Source organism: Pocillopora damicornis, chromosome 2, assembly GCF_964200805.1.
Source record: "Pocillopora damicornis chromosome 2, jaPocDami1.2, whole genome shotgun sequence".
Classification (NCBI taxonomy): domain Eukaryota; kingdom Metazoa; phylum Cnidaria; class Anthozoa; order Scleractinia; family Pocilloporidae; genus Pocillopora; species Pocillopora damicornis.
In genome coordinates this window covers 11,856,818-11,884,760 of record NC_142671.1, presented here as the reverse complement: position 1 = coordinate 11,884,760, position 27,943 = coordinate 11,856,818, and the positions used below count along the sequence as shown (strand labels likewise).

The 27,943-nt window shown below is 39.0% G+C and overlaps 4 protein-coding genes across 6 annotated transcripts in view; all 4 read left to right on the top strand.

The window, feature by feature from the left end:
- Nucleotides 1-401: 401 nt before the first annotated feature.
- Nucleotides 402-11,181, top strand: LOC113668280 (uncharacterized). 2 transcript variants are annotated; one of them, XM_089195533.1, is made up of 4 exons: nt 402-2,621; nt 5,718-5,999; nt 6,797-8,250; nt 8,439-11,181. In XM_089195533.1, exons 1-4 carry the CDS (start codon nt 539-541, stop codon nt 9,450-9,452), a joined length of 4,833 nt encoding a protein of 1,610 aa, XP_089051659.1. In that variant the 5' UTR covers nt 402-538; the 3' UTR covers nt 9,453-11,181. The 2 variants fall into 2 exon arrangements, with proteins under 2 accessions (XP_089051659.1, XP_089051660.1); XM_089195534.1 differs by lacking the exon at nt 5,718-5,999 and having other exon boundaries at nt 409-2,621.
- A 328-nt stretch (nt 11,182-11,509) lies between these two features.
- Nucleotides 11,510-14,061, top strand: LOC113668263 (uncharacterized). The gene is made up of 2 exons (XM_089195573.1): nt 11,510-11,783; nt 12,772-14,061. The coding sequence occupies exon 2, from the start codon at nt 12,789-12,791 to the stop codon at nt 13,674-13,676; it is 888 nt and encodes a 295-aa protein (XP_089051699.1). The 5' UTR covers nt 11,510-11,783; nt 12,772-12,788; the 3' UTR covers nt 13,677-14,061.
- Nucleotides 14,062-19,744: 5,683 nt separating this feature from the next.
- LOC113668284 (fibroblast growth factor receptor 4) overlaps nt 19,745-27,943 on the top strand; it is a 43,348-nt gene continuing 35,149 nt past the window's right edge. Inside the window, exons 1-3 of one of the 2 annotated variants that reach the window (XM_089195547.1) lie at nt 19,745-19,954; nt 20,098-20,418; nt 20,691-21,032. In XM_089195547.1, coding sequence (XP_089051673.1) covers nt 19,831-19,954; nt 20,098-20,418; nt 20,691-21,032 — 787 coding nt within the window. In that variant the 5' untranslated portion in view covers nt 19,745-19,830. The remainder of the gene's footprint in view (nt 19,955-20,097; nt 20,419-20,690; nt 21,033-27,943) is intronic. The other variant, XM_089195548.1, reaches the window with a different exon arrangement.
- LOC149049911 (uncharacterized) overlaps nt 21,683-27,943 on the top strand; it is a 19,485-nt gene continuing 13,224 nt past the window's right edge. The window contains exons 1-2 of the mRNA XM_089197412.1: nt 21,683-22,041; nt 26,774-27,368. Of these exons, the coding sequence (XP_089053538.1) occupies nt 21,683-22,041; nt 26,774-27,368 (954 nt within the window). The remainder of the gene's footprint in view (nt 22,042-26,773; nt 27,369-27,943) is intronic.

Here is a 27,943-nt window from a genome sequence, read left to right as displayed (position 1 = left end):
CCATTTTTACGGTAGTTTGAGCACTTCTTTAATTGCAAGTACACTTAAAATCGGAAGCAAGTCATGTTTAATAATATCGGTTCTAGAATTCAAAACATTGTATAAACGACCGGAAGTTCTCACATTAGATCCTTTTTTTCAGCAATCCATAACGTAATAAAAGCCGGAAAGGGTTAAATTTGATATTGAATTCATCTCTGTCGGAAGGTTTTGTTTGAAAATAACAAACCGACAGATAATAGCTTCGAATGCGGAAAATTCAGCATCCTCACCAATATCCTTAACATTTGATGTAATTATCATTCTTTATCGAATAAGTGATTTCCCTTGATTATTTCACCGGAAGTAGACCCTCCTTCCTTGGAACCCAGTCTTCTTGGTTACTGACATGTGAAGGTTCTTTGTGTCTCCTGCTGTCAAGAAAGTCTTAGTGGGTGTTTCGTATATTTAAATGTCGTCCTTCTGATATTTAAACCGTGTTGTATTCGGTAAAAATGCACCCGACGATGTGGGAACCCTACGAGAAAGCTACCTAGAAATGTCTAACTGTGATAATTTTGTAGAACAACTCTGGAGAAAGGGGAAGTGCGCGAACTGCTTTCAGTCTCGCGACAAACATCAAAACGCTGTCAACAAACACGAAGACGCCAATTTTACCGGTAGTGGTTCCGCAAACTGCAGACCAAAACGAGTTGTGATTCCTCCACAAAGCCCAAAAACTCAAAATTTTAAAGCATGTAGTGTTGAAAAGACAGATAATTTATTTGAACAGGAACAAGGAAAGGAGGGAACTGATAAAGGGAATGGTGAGAACGATATTAATAAATCCATTACACCTTGCACAACTCACGCCATTGAAGTAACCAACGATCGCAGTAGCACTGTGACTGATTCAAGGAAAGAGGCACAGGATTTCAAAACATCGACTGCCCTTAAACCTAGGCCAGCACCAAGACCAAAACCACGACCGGCTTCTCGAGCTGTGGAATTTAGTTATAGCGCCGCAAGTCGCGACGAAAACCCGCAAGAATCAGCAGATGTGTTAAACGGTCCCACGTCGTTTGAGAACTCTCTTGGGAATTCCCTTACTCAACCATGTAACGCAACCTCCTCAGAAATTCCCATCGAGAGTGGATTGTCAATATTGGATAACGTTGAAAAAGCGAAGCTGGAAAACAGATCTAACAACGAAACAGACAGCGAGACAATTTGTAATGAAGTAGATGTAGTTGAGTTTGGGGAGCCAAAGAACGATGCGGAGTTTTTGGACGTGAACAAAAGTGACATTCTGCCTTCATCAGATAACGTTTCAACCGAAATTGAAGAAGCCGCTCCGGTATCTACAAATGCGATCGAAGACGACGATTCAAGCGACGAATATGTACCGATGAAGAGCAATATAGTGTTGTTTGGTGTCGAATCTGATCCGCTACGTGAAGAAGTTCGTGAGACAGATGTTTTGAAACCAAACTGTGAAAGCGATAGTGACTCGAAAAAAATGGCGATCAGCGAAAATCGAATGAAAGTTGCATGTGACTCTCAAATCGACGAAGAATTGTCGTCTACTGTTTTAGAATTTCGTAATCCGTTGTGCATGATCACAAACAAGATCAACGAATCTAAAATTACTGATCGAGACACTGGTGAGTCGGACAAATTGAATAATAATCGTGATAATCCTAACAAGATTATTTGTAAATTTTCTACTATCACAGAGCCAAATTACGTAAATAGAGCCTCAAGCTCAAGCAGCGAAAGTGCAGTGTCCGGCAGTCAAGATTCGGGTTATGAAAACACTCGAAAGTCGAACAGGGGTGATTCTTTTAACAATGCCTCGGGCAATGAGTCAGTTCTTGTAGAACAAGAAGTAGGCTTGGCAGATATTCCAGTTACTGTCACTCCCACAACAAACGATGGTTACTGTATTATTGAGTCTAGTGGAACCTCAAGTAGCTCTTGGGGAAGCAGCACTTGGGACAGTTGTAGCACATCAGATTTACATGAAAACAGTGGTGAAGCTATGGCTGCTAAAAATTCCTTTGGAAATTTGAACACCAGAAATAACAAACCTCACTTGGTGGCATCGCCCAGAGTGGCAGTAAAAGAACAACCCATATCTAACGAAAAACTCCAAAGTAGCAATACTGGACCTTTTTATGTGAATACAACATTAAAACCAATTACAAAACCATATAAAGTGGTTGACATAAGTGCTGGTGTTGCTGTTCCAACAACAGAGAGCCCAAGTAATGCACCACCCCTGCCCCCAAAAGAAAAGGATCTGAAGAAAGATAGAGCTGAGGAATTGAATCATATTTACTTGGAACCCAGTGATGGGACTGCAGCTGCCCCAGAACAAAATTTGAAAAATGAAAAGGATGAAAAGGCTATTTCCAAGGTGAGTGCTTCTCTAAACTCATCCTTCAGCAAAGCTTCTGGCAGTGTAATGGACAAGAGCTTAGCTGTGCGAAGGGCCCCAGCACCAAGACCACGTTCTAGAATACCATCTCAATTTGGCACCTTACCCAAACCTGCCCCTCGTACATCAAGAATTCTGAACGACACAGTTGTCAAGGTGGACACCAAAGAGCAAAGAGTGGTTACAGTGACCCCACCAGTTGGTAAGTTTTGTGATTTTATGTTGTGGTTTTGCAAAACAGGAGGACACCTGATTTGGAAAACATGGTAGCTGTCTCATTGATTTGGTTTGTATAGGGTCATTCATATTGATTGGATTAAACTCAACACATTCTGGACAGTGTTCTACTTTTAAAGCTGTAATCAGTAAAATATACTGCTTTTAGTACCCCATATTACTGCCTAAACTTGCTCGAAATTCTTGAAAATTCCACAGGTAAAAGGGTTGCTCTTTCAATATTTCATTTACCTTTTGTGCCTAAAATAAGGGAGAGCACTGCTTGACTAAAAAGTTATAATACACCAATGACATACATGATGATGGTCAAACAATGCTGACAGAGAATGTAGTTATGTGATGAGGTTTACAATGAATATCAGGTTAAAATTAATTCATCCTGGTTTGGTTTGTATTTTCTGTAAAAAAATCAAGGTATTGTAAATAACTGAAACAAAAGAAAGTACAAATCAAATTACTTAGACCTGATTTAACACATATAAATATTTAACTATTCAACTATCTGTTCTTTCATACAATTCATCCAAATTCCCTCTAGTTTTTGAGGAAAAACATGTGATATTTTAGTTTAGAGCTGACATCCTATTCAACTGAGACAGCAGTTATGAAAAAGTTAAAAATTCAAGGCTATAATTGGCTAGTTCACGACAAAAGTTTTTCATGATATTTTTCTTATCTCAAGTTTGTTGTGAAACCAAAACTTCAGTGATTCATATCAAACATCTTGCAGAGTCATTTATTATTCCACGTGCAACCCTTATGCCCTATGTTTGTATACTAAAATGAAAAACAAATTTGAATTGTTTTATTTCCTTTACATAAAAAACATATCCTTGCAGAGTTTAAATGCTTCATTTTTAACTGTGCATATTTACCAACATTTGTTGAGTGTTTTAAACAAAAGAGAGATCCATAGTGTTAAAGTGTCTCAAATGATGTATAATTTCAAACTTTTTTAGAAATTTAAACATATTTTTCAGCTCTATTGTAATTGTTGTAACACATGTCCATGTGCTTGAGACTGCATAAACAGCACAGAGTAAAACCTATTTTGCTTTAAAATTTTCAGAACTATACTCATTTATTTTTAAACTATTCTTCTGCTACAGCTAAAACACCACATGTTCATGCATCTTGAGACTGTGTAAACAACGCAGAATAAAACCTGTTTAGCATTGACAGGTCAAAAATGAGTCATAGCTATTTTTCAGCAAGCTGTTTTAATCAGTGAGATGAATTAGTTGAGCCAATGATTCAAAGTAATATGTTTTTCTTGATTTAGAGGATTTCTAGCCTCAGAGATAAGTTACAGTTCTTGTTAGATGCAGTAAATCATTATTTTTAATTCTATCTATTCCTTTTAGTTCAAATTCCCTGCAGGGGAAACCTTTGATGCTGTAATAAATCTGTTATCAGCTGAATCAGGTCTTGTCACATTGTTATCTCACACAGTATGGATATTAATTTTGTAGGTTATCCAATATACTTGTCACCCTTTTCATCCAGATATCTCTGCTTTTGGGTATTTGTTTTGTTGTAAAGTTTCCTGAAGCGACATATGCTATGTCTAATAGACTTGATGAAAGAGGTAGATAAGGTTGATGGGTGTGATAACAATGGAATCTTTGTTAGAAGTCCTTATCACAAATTATGCTTTTATCAAGTTCCTAGACAAATTAATTGGGTGACCAAGATGCTGTCAAATATTTACACATCTGGAGAATGAACGCGACTACTAACTTGTTAGTTTATGGTCTAAGCATAAGAAAGATCATTTAGAAATATATTCTTAATATCTAACCACATATATTCACCATCATTGCCAGCTTGTGCAGTATTTGACAAAGCTTTTTGCATTCCTTGGGATAAACAGAAGCATTTTTAATGAATTTGTACACCCAGGAAAACCTTCTGGCTTAAGTTTCAATTCCTGATGAAATATTCAGGACTTCACCAGACATATGTACAATATTTTTAAGTGTTAAATTATTTATACAGCATGGCTTTCTCTTTGAAATGTTTGATCATGCTTTCTTTGTTCAAACCACTTACCAGGGAAAATCTGAATCAGTTCATGATTTTGCTCTTACTTTATTTCTTTACTTTGAGAAGTTTTTTCATCCATTATCCTAATAACCACGGTACAATGATTTACATTTACATTGATTGTAATTTTTGTGGCCAGAATTATTTCACACTTGTTGCATAAATATTGTCTTTGAGGAATTACAATTCTTTGACAAAATTATAATTTACCACAAGTAGCGAACTGCAGTAGGTTTTATTTATCAGTAAGTCAAAGTTAATTTGCTATGATGAAACAATAAAAAAAAAGTTATTCTTGGGCAGGAAGGTATCTGGAGGGAAGAAGGGAACCAATTCCCACAACTAAATTAACCCTGACATCAGTATTCATATTGTTCATACTCGTCTCTATACTTTTCTCTTGGTGTTGAACAAATTTTTATATTTGTTAACCCTTTAACCCCTAAGAGTGACTAGTATTTAATTCTCCCCACAATACTACTCCTGAATCAAACATTAAGTTCATGAGAATATAGGAAATGATCAACAACTAAAGAGGCTCTTGACTGTTAAACAAATTCTCCTTGTCAGCACCATAGGAAATGTATGAAGAACAGTATGAAGAATATTCACACTTATGCTAGGGTGTTAAGGGTTAATCACTTTCTGAGTGTTGAATATTAAGTTAGAAATATTATTTCATTCCATCATTTCATTTTAAGTGAAGGAGTAATGTTCCACAAAATACAGTAAAGAAACAAAGACAATTTTAAAGTAAAAATTGTGTTATAACCATGTTTGAATAACATAAAAGATTAAATCCAGGGGTACCAAGAGCTTAACACACTGCATGACATGAACTGAAAAAGCAAATTAATGTAATATTATTGGTTAAATTCATTTTGTTATGTTTGCTATCTTGTGTTATTCATATTTGATTTTGTTTTCACCATGTTTTTTTTCTTTATAGTTTATAGATTAAGCTTTTCTTACATTTACATTAACATTTGTTGATTTTATTTTATTTTTGTTTTAGTTTCAATATCACCCCTACCCACCAACCCACCTCCAGACCCACCCCCTCTTGAAAGGAGGCCATCATTTACAAAACCAAATCAGGCTCTGACAAGTCCTGCCTCTTCCCCACCCCCTGTGAAGGACATTGGGGAGCATAGGAGCCCAGAGAATCCACCTAAAAGTGCACCTTTGAGTCCTGTTAGTCCTGTAAGTCCTGTCAGCAAGCAAGGTGTGGCAGTAGGGGGGCTACAGGATGGGCCTGTAAAACCCAAAAGAAGTGCCCCACCACCTCCCCCTTGTGGTAAGCTTGTTGCATAAACATACTGTTGAATAATGAGATAGAGTATTACCATGACACCAAGTAGTTATTATTAACAAATACCCAACCCCTTTGAAACAGTCAGCAGGATTCACTTCTCAAGGTGACATTTTGATGCAAATTTAATTTCTCTGCATATAACTACTATTGCACTTTTGATATAAGTTCCGTTACTCATTGCCCAGGGTCACTGCCCAGGGTGTTATATTCCTTTGAATACATTTCACTGAAGCACAAAAAGGTGAATTTATTGCCTTATTGCTGCTTTCTCTTGTAGCAGTAGCTACTTCATTGTGCATCTTATGATTGCCTACATGGGAAGGAATGTGTATTTTAAGCTTCTTGGTAACCACCAAGCTCATAATGCACTCAACGTTGAAGGATGCAGGATGTTGAAATGATATAATTTAGCACAGGGGAAGGTGTGCCAGGCAAGGATTCTGGGAGTTCCCTGTGGGATCCAGTGGTAATGCCTGGTTAGAGGTTTATAGGAAGAAGTCATAGAAGTACAATATAAAGATTCTATGCCCTTCGACTCCGTGAAAGTGCCCCTCTTGATAACAAATTGGAGAAATTTGCCCAGTCAAATATTCTCTTGGCTGTAGGAAAATTCTCCCTTCTAATTGACCAGTTCTCTATTGGGGCCAACGTCTAATTTGTACAGAGTTTGACGAGGCAGAACTAATTTATATATTACAGTATGAACATCCTTGAACTCACATCTTTTTTATGCTTATTATTAGTTGGTTGTGATTTACAATATTTGTTGTTTTTGGTAGCTTCCAGTCCTCCACCGCCAAAGTCACCTTTGTCCCAACCTGTGACGCCTGTGAAGTCAGCTAGTCCTAGTCCTTCTCAAACAAAATCTCAGCAAGTGTCATCTCCAACTCCCAGTCCATCTCCACAAAAAACTCAGTCAGTCTCATCACCAAGCCCCAGTCCATCTCAATCAAAATCTCAGTCAAAGTCTAAGCCAAGCAGATCATCCAGCTTCACTGAACCACATGGTGCCGACACGGATACGATCCCTGCAAAAATGTCGTCTCCGAAATCGACGATCAGAAGGGCTTTTGCCAGCATGAAAAAACTGGGGGGCAAAAGGAAACACAGACACAGTAAGACCATAGAGATTAGTGCTCCTATTGCAGTGAATGATGAGGTGCCAGGCTTTTTGGAGCAGAAAGAGGCAGTGCGGCGTCGGACCTTTTCCGAAGTGAAGCCTCTACAAACCGAGAAGACCAGGGCGTCAGAGCCAGATCAGGTTCAGCCTGCAGAAGCTATTGCCCCTTCCGCTGAATCGGTACTCCCACCTGCTACAGCTGAACATGCTTCATCTACCACTCCTCCCTCCACTGTGGAATCACCAGCCATTGAGGAAAGATACGGCAAGAAAAGTTCTCCCATTATGCAGACCAAGCCAGGGATTGGCTACCAGAACTTTCCTTTGTCAAAGGGAGGAGACACCCTGGAGCGTCCAAAAAAGCCTCCTCGCGTGGCCAAAGTTGTCAAACCATTGCAGCACAACGAGCCGACGCCAGGTCAAGGTACCAACCAGCAAGAGGAAGAACCAACCTATCTGCAACCCAATGAAGATGAGCTTACAATCAAAGTAGAGACAGCGTTGGCCAATTTGACTGATGCTGAAATCCTCGCTGAAGCTCTATCAAGAGTGGAGCAAGAATTACTTGGACCACTACCAGCCATTCCTAGATCCCGGCAGGTTCATTTCCCAAGTGAAAATTCCGATGGCTCAAACACTTTTGCGGTTGGCAAACCAGATCTCCCGAAGCGTCCCGTACGGGTCGTTTCCCCAACCCTCATCAACGGGTCTGGGGACAGGGGCGATTCCAGATCTCGCCCCAGACTTCCCTCTAGGCCGCCAAACACAAAGCCAGCGGAACAGCCCATGCGAGAACGATCCCAAAGTCTAAGAACACAAACTTTAGACCGACAGAAACCCTCAGCTTTACGTATCCGAAGTCAATCGATGACCGCGAATGTCCTAGAGAAGCGCTACAATAAGATTTTGAAACTGCAGTTGCAAACGCTGGAGGAAATGATTCAGTCTTGGAGAGGGGAACTACTGCCTGACCCAGAGCTAAACTTGTCTGATACGAGGTGGTCAGACTACGAGCTCTGTGGTGATGCTCTGAGCGTGCAATGTCATGGAGCTGTTATTCTACCCGTGAAATGTGCCATGTTTTGGGAAGGAAACAAGAAGTTACTTGCTAAGGTCAGTGTTGTAAAACATTGGGTCTGCATGCACGTATTTCAAATTTGTTCATGGATTTTTGAGAATCTTTGGTTTATACCCTCATTCCATTCTGCCGGGTGGTTGTAGTAATTAAGAGCATTTTTAATGTTTTTGTATTTATTGCTATTGTTATTTATTTTTATTTTATTGCATCCTCGTTTAATCAGGTGGAATACCCGCTGCATTCCAGAACTCGCTCTTCGGAACCTTCACCTAACCAGCAGGATATACGTGTATGCGAGGCTCTGCCGTATCACGTGAACATATCTCGTGTGCTGACGCATTTTATTGATCACGTGCCTGGTGATGCAATTGGGCAACCCGACTGTGATTCGTACGAGACGTTGGTGAGCATCACAGATCAGATACCTTGTGAAACTGTCGCTGACTTCCTCAAACGCACCATTGACGAACACAAAAGTGATCCAGAAACTTATGAGAAGAAAATTTGTCTGCTAGTTCTTCAGCTTTTGAGTGCGCTGAGTCATTTACACCAAGAGGCCGTTGTTCATCGCGACTTGAAAGCCGAGAATATTTACATTCTGGAAGGCGAGCTCGTGGTAATTACCAATTTCCAGTGTGCGCTCAAGCAGCCTAGAGGCACTCAACCCAGTCCCTTTATTTTAAGCCAGAGCACGTCGAGCCATTTTAGTGGCAACCCTGAACATCTTCCGCCAGAAATAGCGAATGCGTCAAAAGACTCAGAGCAGTTGAATTATGAAGACTGCGACACTTTTGCGGCTGGTTGCTTAATTTACGAGTTCCTTCACAGGCACAATCCTTTTGCTGTTAACCCGAGCCTTGTCAAGCAGAGTTATGACCAAACTGATCTTCCTCCAGTTCCCTTCAATTCGCGATATTCAAGGGGACTGGGCACGATTGCTCGTCAGTTGTTACAACGTCACCCCCAGGAACGTTTGTCTGCTGTGGAAGCCATTGAAATGCTTCAGGTATTGCTATGGGGGCCGAAAGAACTTGACGATGAGAGCATAGACAGCACCATTGGCGATTGGCTAGAAACGGAGCGAGCACATACAGTTGCGATGATTGCGCGTAACCAAATCCAGAAGAGTTGCAGCTCGGACGATTTCTTGGAGACTTACATGAAGTGTCAGTTTCTTGTGGATGCTTCTGTGGAGACAATATCACATATTTATCAGCAACTTGATCTCGACCAGTGAGGATGTCCTGAACCAGGTTCGAAGGAATGTATCTTTTCATTAACTTATAAACTTGTGCAAATGTAAATCACGCGAGCATGTTGTCGTTGGAAACTGACAGCTGTATGTTGGTTTACTTGCGCCGGGCCAATCAGGAATTACGTTAGGTTCGTTTGCTTACATATTGGTATGAAATAAGCAAAGTGTAGTCAGATATAGTTTAAAATGTAGGTGTGTACTACGCTTTAGGCGTATGTTTGTCAGTAAACCTCGTCTTGTTCGTTTTGTGCTCCATTTAAGACCAAATTGTGGCAAATGATAAAAACTGTTAAGTATCGTGGTTAAGTAAATCAGGTTTAGAAAGATCCAAGAACAGCTCGAGGTTAAATGTCTACAATTGACCTAACAAAAGAAATTAATACGTGTGAGTGAGCGGGTTTTCTTCCACATAAACCGTTCGATTGTCGCAAGAAACTCGCGTGTGTTGGGAAAACCATGCGCGTCGCTTGTAACATACCTCGTTGCGGTTTACAGACATCTCGCCGCCAGCGAGCCCGCCATCAAGGCAACCTCACCACCACTAAAATTGCGACCGAGGTCGCTAGCTAATTTGGCATGAATTCAAAGCTTTAGGCGACTCTTACGTTCGATCTCGAGCCTCGGGAGCATTGCCATAAGAATTCCACGGGAAATACCGCAGAGCCGTGCGAGGTAACACGCCTTAACGATATCGATTACACTTCGGTTGCGAGTCTTCCTAGCGGTGAGGTGACTGGTTACCCTGATTACCCACTACCTGGGTAGTAATGCTTAATTGACTTTATTAGATGATTTCACACAGCATATGCTACTCAAAGAGTAACAGAGAAACCAGGTTCTCCTAAAGTAAGTTTAGTTGAATTTCATAGATATTCTAAGGAGGTGATATTTAAAATTGGTCGTTACTAGTAGGTTGAAATCCCCGTGGGTATGTTGTAGGGTAGCAAGTTTTAGAGAGTTATCTTTGGATGCCTTCGTTTTCTCAGGCATTTCAAGTTATTTTTAAATTTCTTTCCAGAATAATGATATGTATATGTATATTCCAAAAAAATATATTTATATTTGGTTGTCATAGGTGACGCCTTCATAGAATTAAAAATTTTTTTTTTCAATTTTTCCCTAGCAAGGAAACGTGCATAATTATTATTAACTTTTATTTAACGAGGAGATATTTCCCAGCGTAGTGTAGAAAGCTCAACGTTATTTTTTGTATATTTTTAAAATGTCTTTGAAATTTCATTGCTTCCTCGAATTTAAAGAAATGTATTTTATTTCAAGAATATTGGAAATTTGGAAAATTGTCACGTTGAAAGAAGAGTTTGGGAGCAAGTGACGTTTTTGGACGATCTTGATGAAACTCATTGGGCACCGAGATGATCTTCAAAGAGCACTCGAAGGGACTCGTACAGGACAAAAAAATTGATAATCCCACAGTGTCAAATGGTACAGACAAGCCCTAAGAACAATCCCTTGACAAGCAATTAGACAAGCCCTCAGAAATAGATAGGTTTTTTTCTCGGTCACGTGCTTTTACGCAGACAACATCGTGTGAAGTGAACTTTTTGCTGCTTTTAAATTGGACTAAAAGAATTGGAATTTAGTTGTTACTTCACGATGATTTCCCGAGAACGAGACTTGCTCCCCGATCAATTACGGGATAGTTGGTTTTAACTTATTTGACGTCATTCTGATTAAAGGAATAGGAAAGTTATTTATTTCAGTCTGCTTAACTATTGCAGTTTTTTTTTTGGTAAAATGTTGTGAGGTGAGGGAATAGGTGCACTTAGTCTTAAGACAGAAGGGGTGATACAAGAAAAAGAACCGGTTCATGCGTGCCAAGAGGGTAAATATTTTTCGAAAGCATAAAAATTAAGCATAACTCCTAACTCCAAAATTTGAAAAATGTTTATCACATTTCTCTTCCGTAACATTTTTTATTTAAAAGTGAAATTTTAAGGTAAAACAGCTGTTGCTTCGGATGCACTAGCATCTGTCAAGAAATAAAGCTAATATTAAGAAAGCCGTATGGATGAACACGCATTCGAAGTTTGAAATAGTCCTCGATTTGAAATCGAGGCACTATTCACTCTTTTTCTCCCAAGAGTCTTTTTGTTGTGGCGGTCACCTTTTGGTTTCCTAAACGTCATTAGCTATTTCAATCACAGCGTAAATATTTTACCAGATACTACAGCAAAAATATCTTTGAAACATTTTCCACGCGGAATCTACAGTGCAATCAGTCGTACTGTTGTGCAAAGGGTACCAGTAAGAGCAAGAGATCTGTCTGTATAATACTTGTAGAGACTGGAAGAGGTGAGAAGAATTTTACAACTGCTTACCGGGGTTGTGGATATCTTATACGTCTTTGTCGGTGAAAATTAGTCGTACGTGTCTAGCTCTGTGTTTGCCTTTTCATTATCGCTGTGCTTGTTTTATAGAACTTAAAAGTTTTCAGCAGAACTCATACAGGTTCACAATGTTGTATAACTTTTGGAGGAGGTGTTCATTTTAAATGAGCGCGATTTGATGTAAAACAGTCCTACATTTTCCTTTAACGAAGAAGCACAATGACTTTTCACTGAAGCATGAAGTCAAAATCATGTTTAAATTTATTCAAAATCTTTTGTTTCTAAAAGGTACATTATTGGCCTGCGTTTATGTTATTTCTGCTAGTTTTCAAAGTTTTATATCCTTGAGTTGTTCGTGTCGGAAAAGCTGAGAGATCGATCACTGAACTAGGCCTCGAGAGTAATTAGCGTACGTGCTCTGTAGTAATTCTACTTCGTTCCAAATTTGCAAATGAACCAAGTACACCCACGTCGTATTGATCCATTGATGATAACGTGTTGTTTTTTAATTTAAAAAAAAAAAAAAAACTTCGAGAGCTTTTTAAGTCAATAAGAATTTCCGTTATTATTGTCTCGTTCGTTGGAATAATATCTATACTTCTTTTGTGTTTCCTTTTATTATTGTACATATTAATTTTATGATCACTTGTTACGCGGCCCATCTTGAAGGAGAATGATTACGTATTTCCATTTATTATTTTTGTCATTACTTATCGCCTGGACGGGGGGGTGGGGGGGAGGGGAGTCGAAGGTTTTTAGTTGTACCTGATCCTCCTAAGGCCCTGTAGTATTCTACGGCCGCCTCTTTACTTTTTATACTCTGTAAGTCACGACTTGTCTTCCTGTTTCCCTGAAAACCATGTGATCCCACGTTTTAGCACTCAGAGTTAAAGAAGATGATACAAACTTGAGAAAGGAAGCAATGTTAAAATTCATGTTTTCCTTTCTTTTAGGAACCACCTGCCTAACAATGTTGACTGCCTGGCTCAAATCAATGCTATCTGTTGAAAGGTCTAAGCCGCTGACCAAAACAGAACGCTTTACCCAGTGGTCATCTTTACTATACGTCGTTGTGGGCACATCTATGCTTTTTATACCATCCTTGTGGGGATTTTTGTACAAAGTCGAGCTCCTTGGCCGGAGCGCAGGCTACATTCAGCTTGGAGGGCTTGCTTTCGTTGTCGAGGGATATTTGCTAGTGATAGCCTCAAAATCTGAGCATAAATTCCCAGGCCATGGCCATATTAACATAACTGTGCTCACAAGACTGATCCTTGTCAACATGTCCTTAACAATCCTGTACTTGAAGGGAACAGCTCCAGTGCGTTGCATTGCGTTTATTGCAGCCCTCGACAATTCCTTGGCTGTTGGTGTTTTTTTGGTTTGGATTTCCACTGAAGAGGGTGCAACCTTGGGTTTGTTTTTCAAGGAGATATTTGATCTTCTATTACGATTTCCCGTCGGTCCTTGTTCTTGTATCGCGGTTCTCTTGTTAGGAATTGTGCAGTTTCCAGCAGGTCTTTACTTGAAAGACGTAACTCGTTTAAGTCACGCACTCAGCTTGGATCCGTTCTTAGGTTATTCAGGGCTTTTCCTGAGTTTTTACTTCAGCCTGAATGCGGCGCATGCAGTATTGTATATCTCCAATGGTCAAGCAGTGAGCACAACGTTCAACAAGGGCTGTGTTTTTTATCGCGTGGCAATCAATATTTTAGTGCTTTTTGTTTTAGGCGCTGCGAATCGGATTGAAATAAGTCTATCCGTTTTCCTGATCAGTGTGGAAATGATCCTCGCTGCATTTATCTTGGTGTCTTTGTCCTGTGACAAAGATAACTATGGCCAAGGCAAAGAAAAGTAACAAGTAACAAGTAACAAGTTGGTAGAAAAGCCCTTTTAGGAAGGTTTTATTGTGAAATGTAGTTGAATTATAAACATATATCCTTTCAAAGGTCGTCTCCCTCGCGTGATAGTTTAATATTTTTGTCTCTCTGTTTCTGAGAGAAATTTTGTACCTTTGTTATTCATTTATCATAAAACAATTATCCCTATCCTATTAGAGAAGCCATTTAAAGTAGACCGTACCGGTACGGTGTCGGGTGTGAAAGTCATGCAACAGCCATGAGTTGTAAACATAGGAATGCACTGTTGATGTTGTTACTCTCATTGTTAACGTTGTGTTAAAAAGTTTTGAATAAATTTCCGCTTTCTATATCCTGCACTAATAAAAAGAGTACGCACCAAAACTTGTATGTTTTTTAATTGCTAGGAAGTCACAAGGTCAATTTAGCCTCCCAGCTCAGAATGCGTTTTTTTATTCTAATTTCATTGGAAATGTGTTAACTGAAAAAAGGTTAATTCGTCATACAATTAATTGAATTATCAAATTAGCTTAGTGAGTAGTTATTATTTCCATGAACTACGAATGAATTGTAAAGATATTACGATAAATAGATCAAAGTAACGAGGAGCTCGAGATAGCTCACAGCAAATTACTAATAATTCTTGTCATGTCTCTCAACAACACCTGTTTTATACCATCCTGTGTGGTGTTCCGGTGAAAAACAGAGAAATAAACACGGAAGAGTCATTCAAAGTTTCTCCCCTTTCCACCTCCTATGGAGAAAGTCATAAGGGATAATGGGAGTGTAAGGAGGGGGGGGAAGAGGGGGAGAGAGAGGAGAGGGGGGGAGAGGGGGAGGGTGAAGGAAAGCGTTTGAAGACATCCAGGATAAAGTTTAAGTGCAACAGTATATTGCGTAATTTTCGGCCGATACCAGATCCCGGTCAAAAGGAAGTTGCCCAGATTCAACTTTTCTAATTTCCGCAGAGCGAAATGTAAAATCGGTCCATTGTTTTGTTTGGCATTTAAGCGAGGAAACTGCAAAGAGCCGTGGAATTTCATTGAGGTGAGTAAAAGTTTAGCAGCCAATGATTACACTTTTCATTGCGGCACACGAAAATACCGCATTGAAAGTATTGCCCCTTTTAATCGTAATTTTTCGAAGAGCGAAAAGTTGTTTTCAAGGGGTTAGATTAGAAATGAAAGTCACCAGCGTGTCTATCGCCACCAACAAGAATCTGGACCCTTATATAATTTTATAGGTAAATATCTAAGCGACGATTTAAACTTCGTGGAGCAAGTTGACTGCAACCAATGGATACCTTCTCATAGGCTAGTTTTGGAGATTTTAATTAACTGCGGGAGTCGCCCTTGTGACTAATAATCATTTAATAAATTGATTGATATGACGATGATTTGTCGTTTAGTGATCTCAAACAGTGCACAAAACCCATCACTCTAACCTGCAGCACGAACGGTTTTTTGCGTTTTTCCGGCGAGCAGATGTCAAAACGAGGCAAGCGCATGGAGGGAGACACGCTCCTCCCCTCGCGCACGTCTTTCTCCTCGCGATCAGCTCTAGCCCGGCTCCTTTCACCTGAAAAGTGCAAAAAGTGATGCTGGTTGTGCAGGCCACCATAACCCTTACGTCTTTGTAGGAGCTGGTATTGTGCCTTACCCCGTGGCCTCTGGGTACTGACTTTTCTTTGAACAATTTAGAGCTTCTTCATTTGGTGATCATTTCCTTTATTCCTGTGACCTTTAAGTTTGATTCAGGGCTGATCTTGTAAAGAGAAATTAGACGCCAGTCACTCTCAAGGGTCAAAGGAAGTTCAAGGAAAGAAGCAGAGCAGTTCTGTTTGAAATAAGAATAATATTTTCGGACATTTCGGTCGAAATTGAAACAACTATTACAGGAAAAGTGTTACGCTCAAAACAATGTAAAGGGCATCATCATGTGTCTTCTCTGTCGCACACTTATGATGCCAAATCTGGAGAAGAGCACTTTATATTTCTTAAAATATTACAGCTTTGTAATTTATTATTTTAGATGCACAATGTATAACCGCGCCACTTTCCTCGTTTGCATAATACCGACACGTGCTAAAAAAAATCAATTACCTATGAAATGATAGACCACATTTCAAAATATAAAAGCCATGCTTATTTATTTTGAAAAAGCCTTCAGTATAACCAGCAAATATTTTTCATTTTAAAGGCAATTTAAATGCTTCGATTAAGATAAAAAAAAATTGCGTTATGAACGTGATGGACACCTGACAGGCCGAGGAAATTTTCCTATCCAGATCGTTCTAAAAAATTATTATTCCGGAAAAATTTTTTTTTTCAAGTAGCTTCACGGTGAAGCTCTCCTTTCGGAACGTCCCGGCAATTGCAGGTAATTTGTCGTTAGCTCCGCAACTAGCTCTGAAAACCGCAGTGGAACAATCTGAAGTTAAAAAAATAGCCCTTTTTTACTTTATCGAAGGCAAAATCGAAAACTGCTAGAGCAGATGGACTCCGAACTTCAGTGGTACATCTGCAGTGTTTATATTAAATAAAGTTGTACCGATGCAAATGCTCATATTTCGCTTATGTTCGTCCGCTGAAGTATAACAAAGTGCACTTCTTAATGTCTGCATGGTCCTGTTGTCCCTTAGGAAACAGTTTTGTTTTCCTGAGAATAGGGTTAGATCAATTGTGCATTATGCATTTGAGTAAGACTCCTTAAAACGTGGTATTGTCCCGAAAATTATGATCTTCAGAACACAGCATTTTATTAAATCATATTCTTAAGGTACAGCCGACAGTATTCGGTATTGCTGAACTGTAACATCAAGGTAATTTTCAAAAATTTAGTCATTACACCGGTATGACGCTCGGTGCTCTGACTGTAAAATTATGTCATTATGCCCTAGATTATGCCAGACATTTATCTCACCCCACCCGTAAGACTCAGTTTTCCTTTACTTGGTCAAAGAAAACATCGAGACTCACGGAAAAACGAAGCTAACTGTTTCCCTCGAGAGCAAGTATTTTAATTTAAAAGTTTCAATTAATTACAGAGGGTTCTGTACCCTCCCGACGAGGCACTTGTCACTTGTCACTGAAATTTCCCTAAAAACGTCCCTTTTCCTAATGTTTGTTTGATGAAGTGCGTCAGTGGCATTTGAATTGTTAAACATTTCGTTTTTAATTATTTTGTTCCTGTTTTTTTATGACATCCGCTTGAGATACTGCAGTCGACAACATTGGGACACCCACACGCGGAGGTGAGCATAGTTTAAGTATTTTTGTTTCGCATCAAGATGTTAAGCTATGGTCTTTTATTAGAAACATTTTACAGTTTGGAACCTTAAGCGGTGTGAGAAACAATCTTCACCTGTGGCATTCTTGTCCTGACCTAAATAAAGCTGCAACGATTCTGATTAGAACTGGTATAGCCACCATAGGAAAAAATCATTTTTTTAAGAAAGAAAAATTTTGCCTTGCTCTCCGGTCCGGCTTTCATAAAAACAATGCATAACAAGAACACTCGCGGACCGTTTCTATAGGCGCTCGTTTAATTTTTAATAATCTTGAAAATCCGTTCCCCAAGTCGGCTTTATAGCATGATATGCCTTGTAGAGTGGTTTAGATACGCAAATTCTTATTTATGAATTGCATCATAATTTCATTCTTTGCTACGAGAAAAATGAGTACTCTTTATTTCCCGTTTTTGCCTTGGACATTTGAAATGCCAGGACATGAAATAAGTCAAATCATCATCATCAGTGTATAGCGCTTGTCCATTGTTCGGTCAAATTGCTGAAATTAAAGGACTGTGTTAGAGAGCTTCTCATCGGAAAAGCAGACTTTTTAAAAGTTATTTTCCCCGCCGGTTTCTTTGGAAAGTTAATCAGGAATCGATTCAAAAACGAAGGAGGGAAAATCAGCAAGCCTGTTCACATCTTTTTTCCACGATTAAATTTCCTGGCGGCCCTAAATTTTGTAAGTTTATGAAATATAAAGAAAAAAATGTTTATAAGAGCAACTCTCTTGTCCTCAAGTTTCTCGTCTTTCTAAGTTATATTCCTTCTTTTTTTCACAGCTGAAAGTATTAATTTGATGGAAATCGATTGATTGGCATAATATATCAGAACTTTTTGTCATAACGAGATGACAAAACGGCTTCGCATTATTCTGATTCTAAAGGTTAGATGAAAAGAGCCGATCTTTCACTGCACCAGCGTTTGACAGCTTTATATGCAAATTTGTTGAGTCAACAGTAACCTGAGTTTTGAAATTGTTTCGCGTCACCTAGAATGTTTTTCAATCCTCTTCAAAACCCTGGGCATACTTAATAAGGCGACGAGAAATTCGTTAAAATCTTCGTATGCGTTATGTTACTCGACATCTGTGGTGTCCCAACAATTATGTGCTAAAATTCGGCGCTTGAAAATCGACTTACGAACAGTTGATTGCATGAACGCGCAGTTACACAAAACATCTGTATTTTCTCTTGTTGGATCCAACACAAAAATCGAACTCACCTTGAGAACGATGCTGTTTTCTCTTTCTTTTTCTGTTTTTTTTTCTTTTTGCGCGGAAGAGTTGTGTGTTGTTTTCGTTTTATAATCATTTCTTGTTCTATATGACAGCATTTCAGACTTGTGCGTATAAAAAGCTAAGACTGAATTAGAAGTTACGGCCGTTATTCTTTTTTCCTTAGAGAAATGTGTTTTTGCCAATAAAAGTCTTTGGTGATGTGTGTTGGAAGTGCTTATCTAAATTCAGCACTTTTTGCAATTAAAAAAATAACTTCAAGATCAGATGGCCGTTTGTGCGCTCTTTAAAGAACTTACTCGAACTACTCTCTGGCTCATTTTCATTTTCATCAGTCGGACTTCTCCCTCGCCCTAGATCTGACTTTCAAGGATATGGTAGGTTTTTCTTCTCAGCCTTCCACCTAATCCGGTTTAAAACATTCATTTCGGAAAAATGTTACGTAGGAAGACTTTGGATGCCACGTTTTTAATTTAACGGACGAGATGAAATTTCAGTCACTCCTAGCTGAAGTTGGCTGTCAACCAACTGCTAACTCGCCATCTGCCAATTAAATGGCTTTTTCTTGTCGACTCGACTTATAAAAGAAAAGTCAACGAAGGGGTTATTTAAATATCGTCACCAAATCGTTAAAAGCATTTTATATATTTTCTCAGGTATTACGTTTCAGTTGTAACCTATTTAGAAACTTCGAGAAGTTTACTTCTTATTAACTTTGTTTCGGGCTATTTACTGGGGTGAAGGAAAACTTAGGGGACAACGTCAAAAGTTTTCAAAATTATTTTACATGCTAGAGTTCGTACTTTGCCTCTGCCGGCTATAATGTTTCTTACTGAGAGATGAGAAGATCCTTGCGCTGCGAAGATTCACGCGCTCTCTTTACTCGGAAGATCCAACGATTAATTGGGATCAAAAAGTAAAACAAATATGGCGGTGGCCGAATGTTCAGCAGCTAAACGCATCCACGTTTTGAATAGTTTCAACATTTTCGTCCTGTTTCACCCGCAGAAATGCTATCGGCCTTCTTATGAAATTTAAAAGAAAAGAAGAAACTTTGATCGATTAGTTTGTGTTTGTATGCTTTGGTTTACCGTATTGTGCCAGCCTAAACATAGTCTGCGGTGGATAGAAAGAACTAACATGGTGTTTTTCCTTAATAATATGAGCGGCATTTACCTTCATTTGACATTTTATCTTCATTTGGCCGAACCACGTTATCGATAGATTATGAGTTCAAATAATTTTTTATTCGAATCCTACAGGGAGCCGTTATGAATGGGCTCGATTATCAGCCGCTGTTCGGGAATATGAGCCCGCGCTCCTCCGCCAGCGAAGAGTCGACATGAGAGAGCGGCAGAAATCGAGGTTATGATTAAAGCTCTGAAAATTGCATATATACATAAAATCTCGGTCTAAATATAACGAAGTTAAATAATCTTGCAGGGACTTACAAACTCGTGCGACTTTTTCCAGCTCTGCTCCCACATAAATGTAATCTTCTAAAATAAAAGTCGTGCAGGGAAGTACATTAAGAAGACACCCAGTATGAAAACTGGAGTTACAAGGAGTTCTTTCCTTTTTTCCTTTCTTTTGAACCAGAGACAAAACTATTCGGCAGCTTATCGTGATGGTTAACATATTCTGGAGAGGAGACACAACAAAAGTTATCCTGCTACAAGTTCTTGTTGCCAATTCTTTACTGCACTTCTCATCAGTCACAGGCGATGCTGCAAAATGTAACACCAAATCTGGTAAGTATAACTATTACCCAGGTCTTTTTCGTCTATGAATATAATCATCAGTGACAGTTTTATTTTTACAATTGTTGACACTTCAATCAATAGGGAACTAGCTAATGATAAGCCAGCTTTTTAAAAATTTCTGGCTTTTACAGCTATACCTGAAGTTAAAATCTTCTCAAGTCCGCCAAACCGCACGCAACCCATCGCAGCAGCCATTAATCTGACCTGTGAAGCGTGGCCCAAGCACGACGACGCGTCTCTTCCCAGGAGATGGATCAAGTATATCCAGTGGTATGATACCCATGGAAAACAAATTGGAGACAAATGCCTCAAAAAGAAATTAGTGAAGAATCTGAAATGTCCATTAATTCTCAAGAATCTGACCATAGAAAACTTCGGGAACTACACTTGTGAAGCAGAAAATGACTATGATGGATACTGCACGAGAAAATCCGTTGAAATTCTTCGTAAAGGTAACAATCAGATTATTCCCAACACAAATAAATTTGGGCACGGTAAATATTTATTATCGTAGTTACTTCTCTTCGCTATCTCCGTCAAAGGCTGTTTTAATAAAATAGCAAAAGTGGGTACGGAAATCAGCAATAGTGTAGCTGAAAAACGGGATATTTTTGCAAATTCCGTTTGTTTTGGCTTGATTATCACTTCCCCTTCCCTTCCCCCACCCCCCCACCCCAAGGTTTTCACTTGCTTGCCATAGTACTCTTGATTGGTTATTTTGCAGAAAACTTAAGTCCACCTGAGGCAGCAAAGGCACCCCACCTTCTATTTCCTGAGGTGGTTGAAAACCCAAAGAACCAAAGCGCTTTCATTGGCTCCAATGTAACTTTTAACTGTACTACCATGGGTCTTCCAACACCAGCCATCTCATGGATGAAGAACAACGACTCATATGCGGTAACATCCAATGTGAGAGCCAGAGTTGTTCCAGAGAACAAAAATAATCACAGTCAGCTGATAATAACGAAAGTGAAGATAGAAGATAGTGGCAAATATCAGTGCGTTGCAAGCAACAGTGCTGGTGAGAGGACATCGTCAGCGGCTTTCTTGTACATAAAAGAATTAGGTAAGACTCCCTTACATTGTTGGAAAATTTAGCTTATTCAGTTGACTCTGGCCAATAAACATTCATAAACACATGCTCTCAGCAAACCGTTAAGCTGTACTTCATTGTACATGACCCAGGAATGAGGAACATGAGCATAAAGTAACATCATCGCCTGTAATGCTGGTAGAATTTCGGGGTGATCGGGGCATTTGGAGCAAATTTACTGCATGAATATATTTGTATATTCACCGTGATCATTGTGTGAACTTGGCACCCCGTGGTTGGACGTCAAAGTAGTTTAAGAGAAACATATTTATCATTTATAGTTATTTTCTTTATACCTGAAAACGAATTCTCGAAGAGCACTGAAGAGTTTTTAGTTTCTATTCTATTTCATCATAATTTTTGTACAAAAAAATTAATGGTACCACGGGTTCCGGAAGTTCTGGTGGTTCCACAGTCTGCTGATACATTGTTTTGTAACACCAGAATTAAAATTCATATTACTTGCTTTTTATTAGCAATTCAACTGAAAATGGTTGTAAAAGTCGCAGTTTTTTGCTTTTAATCAGCAGTAACCAAATGTTAAAGAAATGTGGAAATATTCTCAATTGTATGTAAAGTTCAGAAAGTTAGCTCCGTCACCCCAAAGTTTCCACTTACTTGCCATGGTACTCTTGACTGGTTATTTTGCAGAAAACTTAAGTCCACCTGACACAACAGAGGCACTCCATCTTCTATTTCCTGAGGTGGTTGAAAACCCAAAGAACCAAAGCGCTTTCACTGGCTCCAATGTAACTTTTAACTGTACTGTCATCGGTCTTCCAACACCAGCCATCTCATGGATGAAGAACAACGACTCATATGCGGTAACATCCAATGTGAGAGCCAGGGTTGTTCCAGAGAACAAAAATAATCACAGTCAGCTGCAGCTGATAATAACGGAAGTGAAGATAGAAGATAATGGCAAATATCAGTGCATTGCAAGAAACAGTGATGGTGAGAGGACATCGTCAGCGGCTTTCTTGTAAATAAAAGAGTTAGGTAAGACTCCCTTACATTGTGGTCAAATCTTAGCTTTATTCAATTGACTCTGGCCAATAAACATGGCAAAGAAATGTTTCACTTCTAACTCCTTCTCTCTGTTTAGTCCAACCCAAAGGTAAAATTTATTCTGCTTCAGGGGTCCTAATAAGTTGGTGACGCGCTACCCTGCATAGGAGGATGTTGAGGCACTGAGCGCGAGTGATTTAATGACAACGAGCGCGGGCGAGAACTTACGGGTGTCGGCCCTCGCGTGCACATGTAACTTGCCTTCTCAGTAATTGAGAACTATGTATGGTAGTTGTTCATACTCATAGTGAGACCACCGAAGAAACGGAAACTGGATGATCTTTACACGAAGTTGTCAGAAAGTACAAGCTAGTCTATCGGTTTCATTAATCTTATGAAATATTTTAAACACAGTTTGAATATCGTGTTGTCACTTCCCTTTCAGATTCCAAAATGAACCAAGAAACAGGAAAGGAAAAATCTTCAACCTCTTCCCAAATAAGTTTCTTTACTTTATCTTACGCTATAATTGCCGCCTTCGCCGGTGTTTTCATCGGTGGAATATGTGTGGGGTTTTAATTCAGAACTACCAGACGTCGTCGAAAGGTACGCTTTAATTAATGTATAAATATCTCTTTAATTTCCCTAAATCAAGAGGCCATCTTTTTAGATGGTCGATTCATTGCACACCCCACCTATCATACCTTCTCCCCCTCCCCGCCCCGCATCCCTGACCGTGCAACCCCTGTTGTCAACTAAAATGCAGAACCAGTGGATTTTTTCTGGGGACCAACAAACGCGATTCGTTAAGATTAGGAATAGAAATTGCGTCTCCAAAGCTTTCTCTCTCGGCACCCTTTTATCGGAACGACAGGTGCTGACCGCTGAAAAAGGGAATGTGAACTCGGGGAATCATGTAATCCCCTGTTTATGGTCAAACCTTACACTCCTTCTGAACAGTAAATATACTAACCAAGCTCTCAATCATCCTTCTACTCCTTCAGGAAAACCCTGAAGGAGCGCGAAGCGCGTTTTTCTTGACAAGGTTTTGAAACATGAAAAAGCAGCCTATATCCACCTACATTCTCAGTATTGAATAATAAGTCCTTCTTTCTATATTATTAATATTGAATACCCTATGCTTTTCCATTTGTTGGCAGATCTCTTTCCATACAGCAAACGACTGTAAGGAACGAATTTCAATTGTTCAACTAGCGTCAAATTTCTCTCTCTTCTATGGATCAGATTCAGAACGTTCAGTTTTTTACTATTAATTTTACTGTCAATTCTTGAACGAAAAAGACGATCCATTCTTGATCGAAAAATACGATCAATTCTTGATCAAAAAAGACTTACTACTTGCATTTGCGTTATTGTAAATCATCGATTTTTCTTTAGTTCCAAGAGAAAATTTATTGCAATTTTTTTAAATTTTTAACTCTGCCCATAGGTTGACTAAATGATGAATCCTTCGCGGTGTTTTCAAAGTCGCCTCTTTTCATGACCATACTTGATAGACGCGGTTAAATTATTCTTTTGCTGATGGGAAAGAAACAGTCCAGAACCTAAGGATATCCAAGAGTTAGCGATGTTAGTGATACACAGGGCATTAGAGAATAAGATGCTATCAGATAACTGAAAATTAAATTTCTAGTGTTAGAAATTGTAAATGTTTAAATAATAGAATTTTTTAGCAAGATATAAATATTGTCAAGTAGCTACGAGTAGAATCAATTAAAATTGATCTCTTGCTAATCTTTGTAATTAGGGACAGAGTACAAGTGAACCATAAGCAACTAAGCTGCAATTAAAAATGGTGTTTGTGGATTTTCTAGCAACTGTTATTAAAGTAATTAGTCTTGAGCCGTAATTCTTGTCTTTTAGCATTTTCGCAAATATCGTCATTCTTAGGTAATTAAAAAATCTCCCCACTCCCCATCTGTATCACTTTCGTAATGGTCCTTCTCTTATCACTCGTGAGCATACCTCATTTCCCGAGAGCTGGCGTTAGCGACAGTTGCATCTAATCTCGTGTCTCAACTTAAATTGACTGGTAAGATGCCTTCTCTGTCTCGCCATCCTGAGAGATTACAGAAAAGACTCAAGCTTCGCCAGAGATTCACCATGACAGAGCGCAAAGCACGATACAAGAAAACCTGTCAGTGCCGTTTTTCGTATCAAACAAAAAAACATAAAATAACTTCTAATTACGGTGAAGCATCTGATGATTTTGTCAGCACCATTGATTACTGTCGACTACTACCCCGACTAATACTTACATAAAACTCCAAAAGCAATGATGTGGAAAAAAGACCTAAGTTAGCAACCAACCAACTCCATTTAGCACACCGTCGTTCAGCATTCAGTGTTGTTGAGGGGCCTTCTGACGTGAGATAATGTTAGCACACGAAAAAATAACCTCCTCTATTCGCTTATCTTCCCATCCTCTTTTTCAACCTTTTTTCCCCCTTTCTATCTTGTCCCTCTTTCCCAGGTCTTCTCGCGTTTTCTTTTTAGACAGAGAGAGCAAGCAAAACGAGAATAACTCCGGATACCTTTTATCAATCATTATACTACCTAAGTAAAAGCTGTCAAAAAGAGCTTGAAAAAGGGATTAGGGCACCAGACCATATTTGGTCAAATTTAAGAGGGCGGCTGATTCAGACAGCCAAAAAAGGAAGCAGCTGGCAGGAGCACGCTGTCGAGAACGATTTCTTTATAATTAATGATTAATGTTATGAATTGTCACACAATGTAACGAAATACTAGAATGATCGTAACGCGAATAGGAAGATTTCGTGACATGATATTTCACAACGTTGTAAACAAAGTTCAACACTGATTTGCATGCGTACAGTGAACTAAATAAGGGAAAGAAACGTGTTATTGTGAAATTGCAACTAAAATAGGGTATATTACAGTACTTTGGGATTGGGAATTTACTGAACTCGTGATTGTGGGAAAATTACTTTATTTCGCAACTAGAACTGTAAAACGAAGAAGCACTGAATTGTAAGGGTAGATTTGTATTAGATCGTTAGAGTGTTAGTATGTTCAGATTGTCAGGAGTGATGGAAGAAAATAAACGCGTTTAGAAAACAAAGAAGTATACAGTCCTCTTGATTCCGCGACACACGCTATAAAAACTCCGAGCTGCCACAGAAAGATGAGCCACTAAGTCAGCCGAAACACCACATTGGGGAACAGCTTGCAGGAGAGTTTGGACGAGTTGATACAGGTAAATTATTGTTATTTGGTCGGCTACAACAAGAAAATGCTTCCAAGGGTAGTTTTTCAGAAGTGCTGGTTGAGAAGTCACGTTTCGCCTAAGTATTTAACTTGATTTTCCAATTCACTCTATTCGAGTTTAGAGACCGGTTTAGTTTCAGGGAAATGTCAATAAAGGGGTTATTTAAATATCGTTACCGAATCGTTAAAAGAATTTTATACACTTTCTCTGGTATTACGTTTCAGTTGTAACCTATTTAGAAACTTCGAGAAGTTTACTCCTTATTAAATTTGTTTCGGGCTATTTACAAGGGTCAAGGTTAACTTAGAGGACAACGTTATAGGTTTTTAAAAATATTTTACATGCCAAAGTTCTTACTTTGCCTCTGCCAGCTAAAATAAATATGACGGTGGCCGAATGTTCAGCTGCTAAACGCATCCACATTTTGAACAGTTTCAACATTTTCGTCTTGTTTCACCCGCAGAAATGTTATCGGTCTTATTATGAAATTTGAAATAGAAAAGAAAAAACTAAAATTTGCAAATTTGTGTTTATATGCTTTAGTTTACCGTATACCGCCGGCTAAAACAAAGTTTGCGGTGGATAAAAAGAACTAACAAGGTGTTTTCTTTAATAATATGAGTATCAATGACGTTTTATCGTCACTCGGCCGAACCACGTTATCGATAGATTATGAATTCAAAGAATTTTTAATTCGATCATCATCCCTAGAGGGAGCCGTTAAAATCGTCTTAGCCTGTCCGGGAATGCATACGATTCAGCTAATTTTGACCATTGACAACATTTAGGACCGGTTTTAATTCAGAGAAAAGACATCCGACTTAAAAAGACACTTAAAAAATAGGGAGCGATTGGCGGCCATCAAGGACGAAGTCGCTACAAGTCATAGCCATTCGGGCTGCTAAGTTGCGAGGCGATAAACCTGACGAACACGGGTTGAAAGTAAGCCAGTCTTCAACTGACAAGTGAGCACCTAACAATGAACCATTCGAAAATTACAGTGGACGTTTTTCTTTCGCTAAATCTAGCACTAACGATATATAACGATTGACGTTTTCTACTTATCACAAATGATCGGTGGCATTTAACATTTTTTTATATCAAAACACACAATAGCTTTATTTCAAAACGATGTGACTAAATGCCTGGCTGTCAGAAATTTGTCACAGAATTTCCGCCGTTAAGGTTCTTCCAAAAGTTCTTGAAAATATCAGATGTTGGTTTAGAAATGTCAAGCGATTCCAAATATTGATTTGGGTTTTTGGAGGACAGTTCTCTTCTTCTCTTCTTTGGGCATACTTTAATATCGCTCGGTTGTTAACACTTAAAGGTTCTTTCAAACTTCCTACGAATATCAGATGTTTGTTAAGATATGTCAAGCAATTCCAAAAATTAACGTGGCTTTTCAGTAGTCTAACCAAATACACCAAATACACCAAATACACCTAACCCTAAGCAACCCTAAGCAAATTACTGATCGAGACACTGGTGAGTCGGACAAATTGAATAATAATCGTGATAATCCTAACAAGATTATTTGTAAATTTTCTACTATCACAGAGCCAAATTACGTAAATAGAGCCTCAAGCTCAAGCAGCGAAAGTGCAGTGTCCGGCAGTCAAGATTCGGGTTATGAAAACACTCGAAAGTCGAACAGGGGTGATTCTTTTAACAATGCCTTGGGCAATGAGTCAGTTCTTGTAGAACAAGAAGTAGGCTTGGCAGATATTCCAGTTACTGTCACTCCCACAACAAACGATGGTTATTGTATTATTGAGTCTAGTGGAACCTCAAGTAGCTCTTGGGGAAGCAGCACTTGGGACAGTTGTAGCACATCAGATTTACATGAAAACAGTGGTGAAGCTATGGCTGCTAAAAATTCCTTTGGAAATTTGAACACCAGAAATAACAAACCTCACTTGGTGGCATCGCCCAGAGTGGCAGTAAAAGAACAACCCATACCTAACGAAAAACTCCAAAGTAGCAATACTGGACCTTTTTATGTGAATACAACATTAAAACCAATTACAAAACCATATAAAGTGGTCGACATGGTATCTGGTGATTTCGCCAACGAGTGATTTCGCCAACGTCACGTTCGCCAACGTCTTTGGTCGCTTGGCCAACGCGATGAGTCGCTTGGCCAACGTCCTACTGGTCACTTCGCCAATGTATTAGTTTACTCTCAATAAAAATTTACCATTACTTCTTCTTGCTTCTGTGTGTTGTTTACTTGACTGAGCTGACTTGATTTCCCCGTTCGAACTTAGTTTCCTTCCGTTATTTTGTTCGGACTTAGTTTCCTTCTCTTGTACGCGCAACTTAAAACACAGTGGGCCCACATAAATGCACGCCACGCCACGCGTCACCAGCGCTGTATGTTGCTGAACTTAGAGCAATAAAGTCGCGTATGTGCAACCTTTTCCTTAAGTTCTTCTATAAGGTTTATTTGTCGATAACAGAGATTTATATAATTACCTTTGAGACTTCTAGAACAGAGATTTATATAAATACATTGTAGACTACTACTACTACTAATTCTATAACTCCAGCGCATATGAATAGACGCGTAAACTCATTGTGTTAAAACTTGTTAATTTTACCCTATTGTTCTAAATAAACCAAT